This window comes from Ictidomys tridecemlineatus, chromosome 8 (assembly GCF_052094955.1).
Source record: "Ictidomys tridecemlineatus isolate mIctTri1 chromosome 8, mIctTri1.hap1, whole genome shotgun sequence".
NCBI lineage: Eukaryota > Metazoa > Chordata > Mammalia > Rodentia > Sciuridae > Ictidomys > Ictidomys tridecemlineatus.
Window position 1 is genome coordinate 48,441,063 of NC_135484.1, and position 16,376 is coordinate 48,457,438.

Sequence of the window (16,376 nt, forward strand, 5' to 3'; positions counted from 1 at the left end):
CTCTGAGTGTCTGAAAGGCTGAGCATGGTGTAACAATTTACTAGACACTCCTCTGCAGGCAAAGCACTCCAATATTCTCTTAAACTTTACTTTTAACACCCTTGAACCTGAAATGGATGTGACCTTGCTAATTCCTGAGACGCCCTCAATCCATCTTTCTTATTGCTTCTGGGTAAAGTATTTAGCATTTTTTTAATGGTTGTAATCTCTTTAATTCCTTCCTTAGCCCCAATTTTACTCACTTTTCTAGCCAAACTGCAAGTTTTCAAAATATTTCTGCTTTGCTTTCTGCTCCTGATTATCACAGTAAACTTTGCTAAAAGCCACCAGAAATATCCACACCACTACTTGAATGTTGTGCTGCCTTGAATTTTCCTTCACCAGATTAATTAGTCCATCACCTTTACATTCCCTGTCACAAAAATAAAGTCTCAGAACATGGGCAAAATATGGACAACTTCTTTGCCAGAGTATAACATGAATAGCCTCAAATAGAGTCCTTCTCTTCTGAAATCTCATGAGCCCAGTCTTACCGTCTGCAGTCCTATTGATTTCTGAGCTCACACCAGAATTGCCCATTAATCTCTGCTTAAAACATAGTGATGCTTTTCCAGCTTTCATATCTAAACTTTACAAAATTTCATACCCATATTCCAAAAAACTCCAAAAGCTTCTGAACCACATGGTTAGGTTAGTCACAGCAATGAACCCACTTCTGGTACCAATTTCTGTTTTAGTCAGCTTTGTGTCATTATAATGAAAAGGCTGGACAATTACAATATAGAGGAAGAAAAGTTTATTTTGGCTCATGGTTTCTAGGTCTCAGTCCATAAACAGCTGATGCAATAGCTCTGGGTCCAAAGTGAGGTAGAACATCATGGCAGAAGGTGATGGCAGAGTAAAACATTAGTACAAGACATAGCAACAGAAAAAAAGAGAGAGTGATTCTCACTAGGAACAAAATATAAACCCTAAAGTAATGCCCCAATGACCTACTTCCAACTACACTCTATGTACTTGCAATTACCTTCTGTTAATCAATATCAGTGGATTAATGTACTGATTATATTAAGGTTATCATAACTCAATAATTTCATATATTATAAACTTCCCTGCATTGGCTTACATATGAGATTTTTGGAGACACCTCCTATCTAAATGATAACACTAACATTTATTGAGCATTATTATGTGCTTAACAGTACATGTTCATTTATTCCTCTTTATAGCACTACGGGGCAGGCTGTCGGTCTCATTTTACAGACCTTATTTATCAATGAGGCACAGAGTTAGTATTTTGATACTATAGGATCCTTATGAAGAAAAACCTTGAAGCAAAACTGACCATAGCTCTTCAAAAGCACTTCAAATTGTTTTGAATACTGAAGTTTGTTTATATAGATATTGAGGGGTATGTGGAATGGCAATGGAAAGGGACAATTGGTGTTTTAAAACCCTGTGGCTGAATGGGACTCATTAAAGAATATTAAACCTGGAGAAAATATGATCAAATTTTCATTTGGAAACAATATGTTATTGTAATGAAGAATAAATTAAGGTTTGAACAAAACTTAACAGTTGAGAGACCACTTGGAAGCCCATAAACATTAAGAGAAACAGTGATTTGCACCTAGATAGTCACAAATGACAGTGCAGAGAAATGGGTGGATTCTAACAGAACTTTGCAGGCGGAGTCTCACTAGCTGTTTGGACATGGGGTGGGAGATGAGGGAAAGTGGAATCAAGAATGATGAATCCAAGGTTCCTGGATAGGGCACGTGGATGGTTGGATGGGGAGCCATTTACCAAGATACTGAGGGGAAAAGCTTAGGGGAGGAGAGGAAGTGATAATAAAAAGGCAATATATAGTTTTAACAAAGATCTTATGGAGAATAGCTCACAATAACTTAAGTGAGTGACAGGTGGCAGTCAAAATCAGTGTTATTTTGATCATCTACTATAAAATCTTCCAAAGGGAAAGTAGTTATTGAACTATGGGTAAAAGAAATGAGGTTATCATGATTCTGATCAGTTCTAAGATTAAATGGTATAGTGAATACAAAAAAATCACTTTGTCAACTATGAAAACGTTACCTTTCATGGTTATTATTACCATTACTTTTTAATATTTCCCCTATTCCCCACCCCTTTATTAGACTGAACCCATTCAAATTTTTCCTTTTGCCTGTCCTTCCATGAATGTTTTTTTCTCTTATTTTTTTGCACCTCCCCATTCTCTATCTCAAGGTTCAATGACAGGTTATTTGGGTGGAGTTAAGTGGGTTTTGTTTGCTCTTATCAATCAAACAAGTATTTGTTAAGAGTCTCTTAAGTGAGCATCCAAAGCTCTACGAATATCGTTGTGATCAATGGTCGATCAAGGAACCATATCCTTTGGGGTCAGATAGTTTTGAATTTAAATCTTCCTCTGCATTTACTAGCCACATGTTCATCTCTCTGTTCCTTAGTTTCCATCAGAAAAAAATATATATATAATAGATAATACAAGTCAGTTTATTATATCAACTAGTAAATGTGAAGGAACAGACATTAGTATGTAGTTTCTGTCCATCTCATAAGGTTATTGTGTGGGATAAGTGAGCTAATTCTCATAAGAAGGTTACAATTTTCTGGAATAATTCTGCTGTACAAGTTCAGTCATTTTTAATAAATTTTGTAGCTATTGTTCCTGCTGCTGTTTTTACTGGTACCGGGGGCTTGCAGTAATAGTGTCTACAAGCCTGTGAGCAGCACTTGAACATATCTTTATTATTATTTTTTAATCCCTGTATTTCTTTGTTTCAGCTTGGGAATCATTTCTTTTGTTTGCTTAGTGCTGTTTCACTGAAATAGCCAGATGTCTCTACACCTTGTCGTTTCCGCCCATGTACTCTGTTTTCTTCGGCTAAGATAGCATGTCTGTTAAAGCTTTACCAGTCTGGAGAAACTGTAATTGTGCTGTTCTTGGCACATGCCATGAAAGGCACTGGAAGATTAAAAACCAGAGAACTGGAGGTGAGGGAGGGCTTAAATGTCACTGTAGGTCTTTAACCTTTTTATATCTAAAAATAAATTACAGACTTTTTAAAAACTATATCTAAATTGCCTATTACCATATGACTGTTCTAATGAAAGATTATTAAAATATCCATTAAAGTTGGCACAGCTGAAGGGAAGGGACTCTGGGGTTGAAGAGGCAGTTAACCTTCTAACCAATTTGACTGCACTGTGCCTGAGGATTGAATCTCGTGCTTCTTTCTCTGACATGCCCAGAACAAAAGTGAGAACTTCCAATTTTTGAGGTTCCATCCTGGCAAGCTCTTAAACACTTTATGATGCTATAGAAAAAAAAAAAGAGTCATCTTGAATCTTACTTAACCCATTACCTTTGGTTTTCTCTGAGGAAGGTTTATGCAGAAGCTCCTCTGGTCTTGTATCTTAGCATATAGTTAGAGACTGTACAAAGCAGAATGATATTTCACTTCCTGTCTCAAAGGAGCCTCATTAGAAACTGCTGGCATGTCCTCCTCATTTCTCAAAAGTTCCAAGAGATTTCAGCTCAAAAAGAGAAGCATTGCATCTATCTGTGTGCACATGCACACACATGCATGCAACTGCCTAGCATCTTGCTTTGAACAGAAATTATGGTGTTAGTATTTTATTGTTTAACACGAGTTTCCATTAAAAATGATTTATACTTAAAAATGGACTTCTATTTTTTTCACAATCCAATTACATTATTCATGAGAATTGCACTTATTCTTTGCCTCTTTAAAATGCATTGCATGAATTAATTCATCTGCCTCCTGAAGATATTAATTACACTTCATTTTTGTAAAGTACTCAGATGTTCATGAAGTTCTATCCTGCAGTGACTTAGTGTTCATGTCATGACAACCCTGTGAGATAGGCACTGTTATCTTCACTTCACAGATGAGGAACAAAATTCAGATGGTCCCCATAACAAGACTAAACCAATATATGACATGAGTTCTTTTGACTCCTTGTAGAGTAGTCTTGGCACTTCACCATGGGCAACTTACTAATATTAATTTAATTCTTCTCAGCACCACAGTAGACATGAGGTACATCAGAGGGTACAATGAGAATGAGCCAGACATCGAATAAGAGGAAGCAATGGAAGGAGCTAGGTTAACTCTACAAATAAAAGGCTGGATAAACTAGGTTTCCAAAGAAAGAAAACCCCAGTGAGCACATTTAAGATATCTCCAGCACAGGGCAGCTAAACCCATAGTAGCAGCTTATCCCACAGAGCAAAACCTCTATGGGAATAGCTGAGCTAATCAGAAAGAGTCTATAAGGACAATATTGGGGTACTGGAGTCTAAAAATTCTCAGTGGCAATAGAAAAATTACAACCTCATATTCAGCCCAGTTTAATAGCCAACTGTATACAGATGACGTGAGCATTGAAATAGGAGGTTGATAGTAACCATGATAGACCCCTAAATCTTGGACACTTCAGCAATCTTCACACTATCACTTTTCCTTCCTCACTCTGCCCACTAAGCAGAGTACAACCATGAAGACACTTCATCACTTTACTCACTCAATCCTAGGCTGCAATTTTCTTCCAAACTTTATTTCCAGGCCCATCATTTGGCCTTGTAATTATCTACATGGCAGACCTAATCCACTTCTAGCTACCAATCTGAAGTATATTGGACATGTTTTCCCTCAAATTCCACACCCAGCAGAATCACCCTTCCTAGGAAGATATCAGTAGGATCTGGGAGCACTGATGGAGGGGACATAGACTGTCTAGGCCAGAGAGGAAGCTGACAAAAGCATGGAGATGAAACTGAAGGCATTAGGAGGAGCGGTAAAGAGGTTGAGCTGACAGGCACAGGTGCCAGTGTGGCTGACTCTAAGAGGGAGAGAAGCTGACTACCATGCTGGACCATGGAAGGAAGGGCCTTGTGCTCTCAAGGGGAAGGAATTGGACTTGGTCTAGTGAACAACTAAAACACTCAAGGGACAAAATAACTCACATTAAGAAGATTAATCCAACTATACAGACCTATAGGAAACCAACATAGAGAACATAACCAAATGTTAAGAAATAAGGGAGGCACTAAGTGCCAGGCAGAACAAGGCAAAAAGAAATTAACAAAAAAATAGTTTACTGGCATGAGTGACAAAGAGAAAAATAATGGTAGAATATGATATTAAATTTTTTAACTTTCCTCTAGTATTACAAGATTAATGCAGACCCATTGAATTAGAATCTCTGAGGATGGTATGAAAGCCTACCATAAAGAACCACAGACCTTTGCATCACGACAGACAGGTTGTGGGCTCAGTGCCTTCAGGTTGCTTTCTAATACTTCTGAACCAGCCAGCAGGCTTAGCCCATTGCCAGGAGGTGGTAGTAACAGATACAGAAGGCAGCAACAAGCCCAGATGTGGTGCTGTCTGATGGGAACAAGAGTTTAATGGAGGTAGGCAGGACTGATGACCAGAGCATCAGATGGAGAACACTTAATGAAGGAACTTGGATGTAGCCTAGACCTTGAAGGATGAGTGGTTTCTAACTAAAGATAGATGGGTGGACCAATGAGCTGATGAAGTGGATAGAAAACTGTAGCACAGTTTTAAGCAGGAGGGTATGAGCCCTGCGTTTCAGTAGCTGAGAAAGCCAAATGATTTGTCTCCAACTTGGCCCTCTGTATGAGGCTGGTGATTTTTGTCAAACCCACATTTTACCTTTGTCTTTACCCATCACCTCCATTTCCATTGCCTTTCCTCAGCCATAGAAGACCTTTATTCTCACATGCCATTTGTCTGTAAATGCACATTAAATTCATTCACATTAAGATACAAAGAACACATAATCCTTTAGTCTGGAAAACTATAAAGCTCTGTAGAGTGATGTTACCTGTAGAACCGTATTTCACTCTGACAGCATTTCAACAGGGATCAAAGCCCCATGCTAAAAGCATGTGGTCCTAACTGAGGACCTTGGACATCAACCTAGAGAGAGGAGATTGATTCTCCATGAAGCTTGAATCACATTCCAGAAGTTTCTGACTTTGCCTTCACCTTACCTGCCAGTTGTGTGACCACAGGCAAATGAGAAAATTGTGAGCTTCACTTTACCCATCGACAAAATGGAAATAATACTTTCTACTTCATAGATGTTTTTTGAGAATTTCCTGAAATATCACCGAATAATGTGCTTACCACATAGTGGATCTCAGTAAGCCTCACTCTGTCTCTTCTTTCTGCCCCCTTTTACTGCCCCTAGGGAAAACTCTGCTAAGTTGAAAACACGGGCCCACCCTGACCCCTGAAATACTTCCATACTACTTGCTCTTTGCTTTTATCTTCACCTTTTTTCTTTCCCCTTAGTCTCTGTGTATAAATGCACCTGCCATATTAGGCAAAAGTTATCCCTCCTCAGTCTCTTTGTGCATCATCATGCACCACTGCCCTAAATCCACTGTATCCAACACCTGCCTCCTGCTTTTCCTCCAACTATGAGCCCTGGGGTCACTTCTTCAGGGAGAACTGAGGTGGACTCCCAGTTATTCTTTCTCTTATGTAATTATCCCCTGTTACATTTCATACCATTTGTAAGTGTACATATTAATCCTCTATATAGAATACACTGGCTCACACTTGTTATGATGTGTCATGTATTAATCCTATATAGGTTTTCTGGCTTCATGTCTGTCTTTTATATTAGATCATGGATTCCTATGGGGCAAGAACCATGTCTGTTTACTAGACAAAGGAAAACTAGTGGAGAGATTTCAAGTTATAGCCTAAGGAAATTTAAATTAAAAGACACTTAAAGTCTCTGAAGCAACCAATATAGAATCCAGCTCATAGGGCATATTCCATAAATGTTTTCTGACTATGTGTTGGATTAATATTGCTCTTGTATCCCCTTCTTCAGATACCCTCCTATATTCCACAATCAACAACACCACCAAGGAATTCTCCAGGAGCCTGTGTTCTTTGATCTTTTCCATAATTTTCTTCCCCCACATTTATTCACACACTATTGCCAATTGGATTTTGTTCTTTTGCACAAAGAAAATCTTCACATAACAAATATGGAGATACACTGCAGCAAAACAATTTCTAACCACATCTCTCAGCTTCCTTCTTCTTAGCTTACTATTTTGAGCTTCAATAAGAAGCAAACAATCTTATCTTGAAAGGGAGATTGGATTTATTTTTAATAAAAAAGACTGAATTGGGAGCTTGCATTTTTTTCCTCAAGTTTAATATCAGCACAAGAAAAGCCCTTCTCTCTTCCACTGGCCTTATTTCAGATACAAGAGAACAAAGCTTCCAGGTAAACTTCTTTTGTGATGTAAGAGCAAGACTGATATCACCAAAAACTGTTCCAATTCACTGAGTGTCAGAGGAGGTCACATATTAGGAGCCCCTAGTCAGAGCATGTTTTCAGAATCCAAGACCTACAAGAGGACATAAATAGAAACAGCAGGTTCCTCAGAGCCACTATTCCAAATATGCAAAGTCCTGAAAGTTATCACTGATAACCTCAGCAGGTAAAGACACCACTTTTGCCTTCACTCCCTTCCTCCATTCACAACTAAAACAAAAGATGTGTAAATGTTATAATCATTTCATATGCCCCAAATTATGGTTTACTGAACTGGAATTTCAATATTTCACTCTGGTGAACCTGCCATTACCAGTAAACCTCATGTTGCTCATTTTTTCAAAATTCTTTGAATTATTTAGATATGCATATGATATGTTATAATCTATGCATATTAATTTGTTTTGGCAATTGTCTGGCAGGCACTATCTAGTAAATATCTTCCTCCTAAACCTAATAGATGATTTTTTAGCACTAGCCAGGTTGAAAAAAAAAAAAAAAAGGTAAGTTTGGCTAAATACCTGTTGCACCTCAAAAATTGACAAGGTTGCTATACGCATTGTTCTGCATACAACATCTCTTTGTCCCCTGTCCCCTCTGGTTGACTTGGTAAAACTCAACAGAGCCTGTAAGCAACAACCACTAATGAATGCCTTCTCTCCCCTCTCTCAGGCTGCAGCAGTTCTGAAGGTTGATGGAGGGCCATGCTATTCAAACAGCAGGCGTGGCTGAGACAGAAGCTCCTGGTGCTGGGAAGCCTTGCTGTTGGGAGTCTCTTGTATCTAGTTGCCAGAGTTGGGAGCTTGGATAGGTGGGTGATTAAACGTATACATATGCCCATATGACTTTAGGTGTCTTTTAATTTAAATTCCTTAGGATATAACTTTAAGTCTCTCTATTAGTTTTCCTCCTTCAAAATTCCCAAGAAAATACTTTTCTGCATCAATTTTGATTTATTAAAACTTTAAAAGGAGGTGATCCAAGTTGCTCAAACCAAGGTATTCTGTCAAGATCCATTTGTATTCTGTGTGCACTGACACTTGTTTTCAGAGAAGGGATAAAGCTGTGTACAGTAAAAATAAATAAATAAATTAAAATGTCATTTACTAAGTAGAGCACACTCTGGTCTATGAGTATCTGGTGTTGACCCTTAGCTATAGCAAACAGTGATGATATAGTTAGGCCTCTTCATTTTGAAATTTATGAGTGGACAATTAATGTGTTATCAAGAGCATTAAAATTATGTATGAGCCTGTAAAGGATCTCATCAAGTTTGCAATCCATTGCCCTGGAAAGATGGCTGCAGGCATAGATTTTTAACTATGTTAATTAGCTCTGGTTTTCAGGAGCTGAACAGACCAGACAAGGAGGCTGTCACTCAGAGTAATTGCCCAGAAGGCAATGGAAAATCCATGGAGAGGAAATTACACAACTAGTGTTTGGCTCCAAATAGGCAAACAGTTAAGAGGTACTGGACCTTCAGAAGTCCCAGAATATCAGCTGACTAAACAATAAATGCTTCTGGACAGGTCTACATCCAGGATGATTGGCAAGTACAAAGGAGTTGATTTCTGAAATGTGAAACTTCTTTTTTTTTGCCCTTTAAAATTGATTCTTATAATGGGAAGAGTGAAATACTTTCTGAGTTCAATTCACATTGCAAATGCAGCCACACTTAAAAATAAAAATACCTTCTTTTGAGTTCTATTTCCAAAATTTAAGCTTATCAGTAGAACTTATCATTTGGTGGCCCTTGTTTTTCTTTGGCTAGTTTTATTTTTTTTGGAGGGGGGGTGGGTACCAGGGATTGAACTCAGGGGCGCTCAATCACTGAGCCACATCCCAGCCCTACTTTTCATTTTATTTAGAGACAGGGTCTCACTGAGTTGCTTAGCATCTTGCTTTTGCTGAGGCTGGCTTTGAACCTGAGATCCTTCTGCCTCGGCCTCCTAAACCACTGGGATTACAAGCATGTGCAACCACACCTTGCAGCTAGTATCATTTTTGACTGATAAAAACACATCCCTTTGAGGATTTTCAATTCAAAATTCCTGAGTAAACTTTTTACTCACTAGTCATTACCTATGAGAAAAGTGCAATTAAGAGCTTATCACTTAAAGGTCAGCACTTCAAGGTAGTTTACTTGGTTATTGGTAAAATCCTTGAGGTGGTACCATTTTCCCATGTCCATATTAGAACTTTTGTAACAAGTTTTTCCTAGCACCTTTAATTAACTTCTAATCATTTTTTAATTGAGTAACCAGATACTAGAACATTCATTATTTGGTTGATGATTTTATCATTTTTAACCTGTTTTTTACTCTCTAATGGGATATCTTTTATAAGGAATTGGATGTTTTAGTAGGCTTTCTCAAAACCTCTCACTTGAAAGTTTGAACAAATTTTGTCTGAAACTGATATGACTTACTTAGGCTTCTGCTTTACTAACCTAAGACCCTGCTATCTGGAAAAGAGACTGAAGTGACTGATTACTGTTCCTTCCAGTCTTAGAATTCTATCTTTTTTGGTCAGAACCCATGATCAGAATCTGCTCTTCAAGAAGTGGAAAAAAGCATAATATGTTCTCGTATCTTTACATATTCTCTTGAGTTGGAGTGTCCTAAAAGCAATTGTTTCGAAAAGTATGATGTCCCAGATGAGAAAGTAGAAAGAAAGGAAATAAAGGAGGAAAATGGCCCTTTCTAAAGATAGGGAAATTTTATTCTAGTTCAGTCAAGGCAAAAATACTTATGTCATCCTCTTAGCCAGATTTCTGTGAGAGAATTAAATACCACAGAAAAAGACAGGATGTCTATCCTCATCCCAAGTACAGAGTGTCATTCTAAATGATAAAGAGAGAAGTCCACCAATGGATATTGTGAATTAGGGCTTAATTCTTAACCAGAACCAAAGAAGAACCAAAACATGAAATTATTATATCTCAATCAATGTCACAATTAAAAATATCTCTACATATCTCTTAATAATTCTATTTCTTCCATTAGAACACTAGTATATTAACCCCATTAACAAATTTATAAAAATAAAATTCATGTTTTTGTAAAACATTAACTATGGTAAATCCTGTGTTTCTAATAGTTTTCTTTTTGTTGTTCTAAATTAGTTATACATGACAGTAGAATGCAATGTGATACATCATACATAAATGGAGTATAACTTCTCATTCTTCTGGTTGTACATAGCATAGGATCAATCATGTATGGTATTATTGTCCAATTGATTCTACTATCCTTCCTACCCCTCTAATTATTTTCTATATTTTCATACTTTCAATAAGCATGGACTGTTTTAAAGATAATAAAAAACAAATACTATGAAAAAATAACATATGTTTATATTGTTCCTTAGGCATTATGATAGAAAACTGTTAGAGCACTCACCAAGATCATTCCCCTCAGTACCACAGAGCAAACTGGCATGACTCTGAGATGTAACAGGGTCTTTTGGGAAAAGCAAGTGATATCTCATTGCCAGAGAGAGAGAGATGGATTCCAGATTACTGGGATAACCAAAATTTTTCAGTTGGAGGAATTGGTTTGAAAGCCATTTTAACCACTATCTGCCCTTTTCTCAAGTAGGCTAAGATGCCTTCCCCAACCAGCTTAAGAAAATTTTAATTAATTTCAGTTAAGTTTCAGTCTATATGTACAAGGAAACTGTATTTGTTAATCACATATATTGACCATGCCAAATTAAACAGCCATTCCTGTCTAATATTATCGTGACTATTGCCACATATTTCTATCTGAGAAAAATAGAAGTGCTTACTCATTATTCAGGGTAATATTAAAGTGGAAATCCTCCTTTCTGGCTCTATCCATTGTATTCCTTCCCTCATGAACTCCATTCTTTTACTTAAATGTACTTGGCAGTGAGGAGCTGAGGTTTCTGGCCCCATCAAGGTCTTGTTGATTTCTGGTCACAGTTGTGGTAGATGATATACAGCACTCGCGAATGGTAGGTAATTGGGTTTGTTCCCACATTCAGCAAAGTGAAAACATACTCCTGACCTCTTTAAATAGAAATAGAAAGAGAGGCAGAAGAAATATAGTACTCTTCTGGCTATCACCAAGGCCAAGGGCAGAAATTCTCATAGAATGAAAAGCTCAGCAAGTACCAAGACTGGAATTTTGCAGGTTGATGATGCAGACAGCCAAGGATAGAGAGTGGGACTTCTTTTCAGATTCTATCTCAAAGATTTTTAAGAGCCATGTAAGTGTTGCTGAGCTGCAAGAAAATAACACCATGTGAAACCAGAAACAAATGGCCTCTTCTCTGCCCTTCAGCCTCCCAACTGAAGATTATAATCTTCTCCCTTTCACATTTTCTAAATGATTTTAACTGGTGAGCTGTTGAAAAGCTATTAGTATGGCTGGTGTCACTTATCTGTCCTGTACTATGAGCATAAGTACATGCTGGAGTCAATTAAGTGCATGGTGAATAAAAATTTTAAGGAGTGCTAATAAAAAATCCCATCAATTATATATGCTCCATTTAATACAGGGTTATTTAAAATAAAATTTTCCAAACATATGTTCATTATGGATTGCAGCAGGCTGGGCACCAGTGATTTTATTTATGCATTGAAAGTCTTAGTCTGACTGGTGAAGTAGAAAAATGAAAAGTTAGTTACAATGAGCTTCTTACAGTGTGTCTCTGTTGCTTGCAGGCTACAACCTCTTTGCCCCGTTGAAGGCCGATTTGGTGGAGCCCGAAGTCAGGTTGAATTGCCACTCCGCGCCCTACAATTTAAGCGTGGCCTGCTCCATGAGTTCCGGAAGGGCAACACTTCCAAGGAGCAGGTTCGCCTCCATGACCTGGTCCAGCAGCTCCCGAAGGCCATTATCATTGGGGTGAGGAAAGGGGGCACAAGGGCCCTGCTAGAGATGCTGAACCTCCATCCAGCAGTGGTCAAAGCCTCTCAAGAAATCCACTTTTTTGACAATGATGAGAACTATGCCAAGGGCATTGAGTGGTATAGGAAAAAAATGCCTTTTTCCTACCCTCAGCAGATCACAATTGAAAAAAGCCCAGCATATTTTATCACGGAGGAGGTTCCAGAAAGGATTTACAAAATGAACTCATCCATCAAGTTGTTGATCATTGTCAGGGAGCCAACCACAAGAGCTATTTCTGATTACACTCAGGTGCTAGAAGGGAAGGAGAGGAAGAACAAAACTTATTACAAGTTTGAGAAGCTGGCCATAGACCCTAATACTTGTGAAGTGAACACAAAATATAAGGCAGTAAGAACCAGCATCTACACCAAACATCTAGAAAGGTGGTTGAAATATTTTCCAATTGAGCAATTTCACATTGTGGATGGAGACCGCCTCATCACGGAACCTCTACCAGAACTTCAGCTCGTGGAGAAGTTTCTAAATCTTCCTCCAAGGATAAGCCAATACAACTTGTATTTCAATGCTACCAGAGGGTTTTACTGCTTAAGGTTTAACATTATCTTTAATAAGTGCCTGGCGGGCAGCAAGGGGCGCATTCATCCAGAGGTGGACCCCTCTGTCATTACCAAATTGCGCAAATTCTTTCACCCTTTTAATCAAAAATTTTACCAGATCACCGGGAGGACATTGAACTGGCCCTAAAACAATACCCTACAACACTGTGTGTTGTTCCTGGGGACACACAATGTCTCCTCTAGATTAAAATATGCACTTTTCTTAGACACAACTATCCAAGTCATTTTTCCATGTATACTTGTACATAATACAGTGTGTGACCAAATATGATATCAGTTTTTTTCTACTGAAAATTTACAAAAATAAATAAGTAAGTTGATGTCTGCAAAGTTGCATCTTTTAAGCTATTTTACAGAAAAAAAAAAAGAAGAGGTGGTGGTAAAGGAAAAAGTGACTTCAGCTATTCTCAAAGAGTTAGTCTTCCTTTGATTCAGAATTTGTCACCTGCCATTTTCATAGATTAAGCCAAAAGATGAATGTGTGAAAATGTACCAATAGCTGTGAAGCTTCAGGAAGTAGAGGATTCAGTTATGCATTCTTTTTCCTAAGGGAAAGCCGGCTTTATTCAGACACTGAATTGGTGCCATGAAAACAAAACAAAACAAAAATGCTATTTTCTTATTATTTAAAAAAAATGTCTTATCTCATAAAATTGACATTGTTCCAAAGTTCTTGTGGTGATTTTGCACTATTGTTTTCTTGTATGGGCCATAGTGTCACTTGTAGCATGTCAATCACACATTGGAAACTCAAGTCCTTTACTTCCATGTTGTATGTCAAGAAAGAGAAATGTCATGTATATAGTGTATAATGCTGTAAATACCGGTTTCACACTAAGTAATTCTATTTTGTAAACTGAATATGGCTATTTAATTTATTGTGAAAATTAAATTTATTGTGGTATTTAAAAATGGAATGGATTAAAATTACTCTATGTGCACATTTTTTAAAACTCATTTTGTCTTATGTGCCCCCTGCTGGCTTCCAGAATGGAAGCTATTTATGTGCATCCAGGGCACTTGGAAAGGATGCTTCTCTATTGGATTTCTACACCCTTGTGAAAAGATATTACCAAGTGAGGCTGAGTATATATTTTTAAAAGTCTCAACAGTCTGAAAATCAAGTAATAATAGCCACCTCAAAGAACCCTAATGCTGCTATGCTACAACTTTGTAACAGTTAATCTACTTGCAGTTACTGTCTTGCCAGAGAGAGATGAGGAATATATTAACAGAACTGAGGCACAGAAGAATCACAATTTTACCTGAGACTCAAATCAGAATCAAAAAGATAGAGAAATGAAATAAAATAAGATTAGAAAACTTGTGTGGCCTCTATACTGAAAAGCTACTGGTGCTCCAAAATGAATATGAGTTCTCAGAATTTTCTTGGAGATGAAAATATATCAATCTGCTCAGAAATGATCAAACTGCCTAATGTCACTATGACTAACATAAACATATGGCTCCTATTTCCACCCAGAGAAATTAATGCTAAATTAGATGTCTCCCTAATATCAGACACACTATTATTATGCTGAGATGTAATTCAGAGAAATGTAGAAAGAAGTGTAACAGGCACAACAAAATGATTGGTTTTTCACCATCGTATGTGCTTATCCAATGGAAAACATCTGGGAGGGCTTTGTTCAAAACCATTTAGAGAGTGCTAGAGAAATCAGCCAATTATAATGGATCCCCCTTTGTTGTAAGAAGTGTTGATTTTCTCTATGAGTTGTTTCTCTTGTCCAGTGATTTGAAGGTGGACTTTTCTAAATAAATAGCCCTTTCCCCTCCAGTGTCAGTGTATTTTGCTTCTCAAACCACAGCCTTGGTAATTATCTCTTCTGTTTGAGTTAGCAATGATGCTGTGCTCTCAGCATGATACAGGCATGACACCAACAGGCACTGGCAGGTGGCTGCTCATTCAGTGCAGTGACTCCAGAGGGGGAGCCTTAGGTCTAAGGATCAGTTGCTTTTTTTCCTAAGCCAAGAATGATGTCAACAGGAGCCTGGTTCCTCATTTCCCTCATCTCTCAGATAACCATCAGAGTACTCTTTGAATACTACATTTCATGACATAAACACAGTCCTATCATTAACTTCATAAAAATATTCCTAGAGCTCTGCACAGCTCACACAGTTTCCTACCAGTGACTGTCAAAGTATGGCCCATTGGAATTCTGATGCTTCAAAAATTCAACCAAGTTAATGAATTGAAACTTCTCAGTCATTTTTGTATTCCAAATTTTTCTTTTTTTATTTCTAAGTTTTATAGTTGATTATATTTATGAAGTAATTTTATAATATAAAGTGTAAATGAAGCTCATTAATGTATCTATCACCTCAAACATTTAATATTTTTGTGATCAAAACCTTAGAGATTTTCTTTGTGATATTGAAATGTATAGTACTCAATTATCAGTTTAGGTCAGCAGACATCCTTGATTAAAAAAAAAAATCAGACTTATTTCTCCTACCTAATGAAGGCTTTGTACTGTTATGAACAATTCATATTAGAGTTTATTCCAAGATTTTATTTAACTATGCCAACAACTATAATTTGTTATTTTCAGTTCAATAAGCCAATATTTCCTCATCATATCCAGGAAAACAGAAAGTATTGTGATTTCCAGGTGTTCTCTTTCCTAAATAAGTTTGAGAATTGTTTCAAATCTTGAAACCTCTGCACAGAAACCCAAAACCAGAGATCTCATGTGAGAGAATTGAGGGTGGCATGTTTCATTTCAATGGAAAAACAGTTACCACCTCTGCTGATTAAGCCAGATAGGGGGAAATAAAAATCCTACAGTTTAATAGCACACCTCCACTGTAGATTGTAAACCTCCTGGTTTAGAAAAATGTTTCCTGTTGTCATCAGACAGGCAACAGGCCTCTGGAGAAATCTTCAGCTCATTACAAGTGCTCCACTGGGGATCTCTTTAATAAGTTTACTCCTTCTACATCATGAACCCCTTGCTTTCCTTCCAGGGCCTTGACAGCACCATACAGTTTTGTCAAGCAGTTCCAACTGCAAAAAGAAAAACTGTTTAAGCAGTGGTGACATTTCTGAGGAATGATAAAGCTGAAACAACATCATCTTGGTAGTCAAGAAATTCAAACTGTGCTTGTATAAACCGCTCAAGTTAGAGAGAGAAACTAGGAAACAGAGAGAAAAGGGACAAACCTATACAGATGAACATCCTCAAACTCCAAATCCATCATGTACCCAACCTGAAACCATCATATATACATAAACCATAAATTAATTAAGGTAGTTACTTTTTCCACTAATTATAACATGGCATAGGAGAAGTCTAAGATATTTTGATCCGTTGTTAATACATGATAAGTCAAAGGCTTTTAATCTTGTCTGATCTTAGATTTGGCACATTTTGTATTGATGAGCTACCAAAAATAGCCATCTGCCTACCCAGGTCCTACTGACAAAGCTGAGGCAGCCTTGTGAGAGCTTATGCACCTGGCACAAGGGTCTTTCTGG

At 37.5% G+C, this 16,376-nt stretch overlaps 1 protein-coding gene and 1 long non-coding RNA gene across 8 annotated transcripts in view; one reads left to right on the forward strand and one right to left on the reverse strand.

Annotated features, from left to right (window-relative positions):
- Window positions 1–13,817, forward strand: part of Hs3st5 (heparan sulfate-glucosamine 3-sulfotransferase 5) — a 256,107-nt gene extending 242,290 nt beyond the window's left edge. For all 7 annotated transcript variants that reach the window (XM_078019373.1, XM_078019375.1, XM_078019370.1 and 4 more), the window contains 2 exons: window positions 8,050–8,188; window positions 12,068–13,817. In XM_078019373.1, the coding sequence (XP_077875499.1) occupies window positions 8,082–8,188; window positions 12,068–13,001 (1,041 nt within the window). In that variant the 5' untranslated portion in view covers window positions 8,050–8,081 and the 3' untranslated portion in view covers window positions 13,002–13,817. The remainder of the gene's footprint in view (window positions 1–8,049; window positions 8,189–12,067) is intronic.
- LOC106145272 (uncharacterized) overlaps window positions 1–16,376 on the reverse strand; it is a 94,038-nt gene that overhangs the window by 13,828 nt on the left and 63,834 nt on the right. The window contains exons 8-9 of the long non-coding RNA XR_013424941.1: window positions 15,700–15,905; window positions 11,167–12,548 (exon numbers count right to left, since the gene is read on the reverse strand). This is a non-coding gene — a long non-coding RNA (uncharacterized LOC106145272). The remainder of the gene's footprint in view (window positions 1–11,166; window positions 12,549–15,699; window positions 15,906–16,376) is intronic.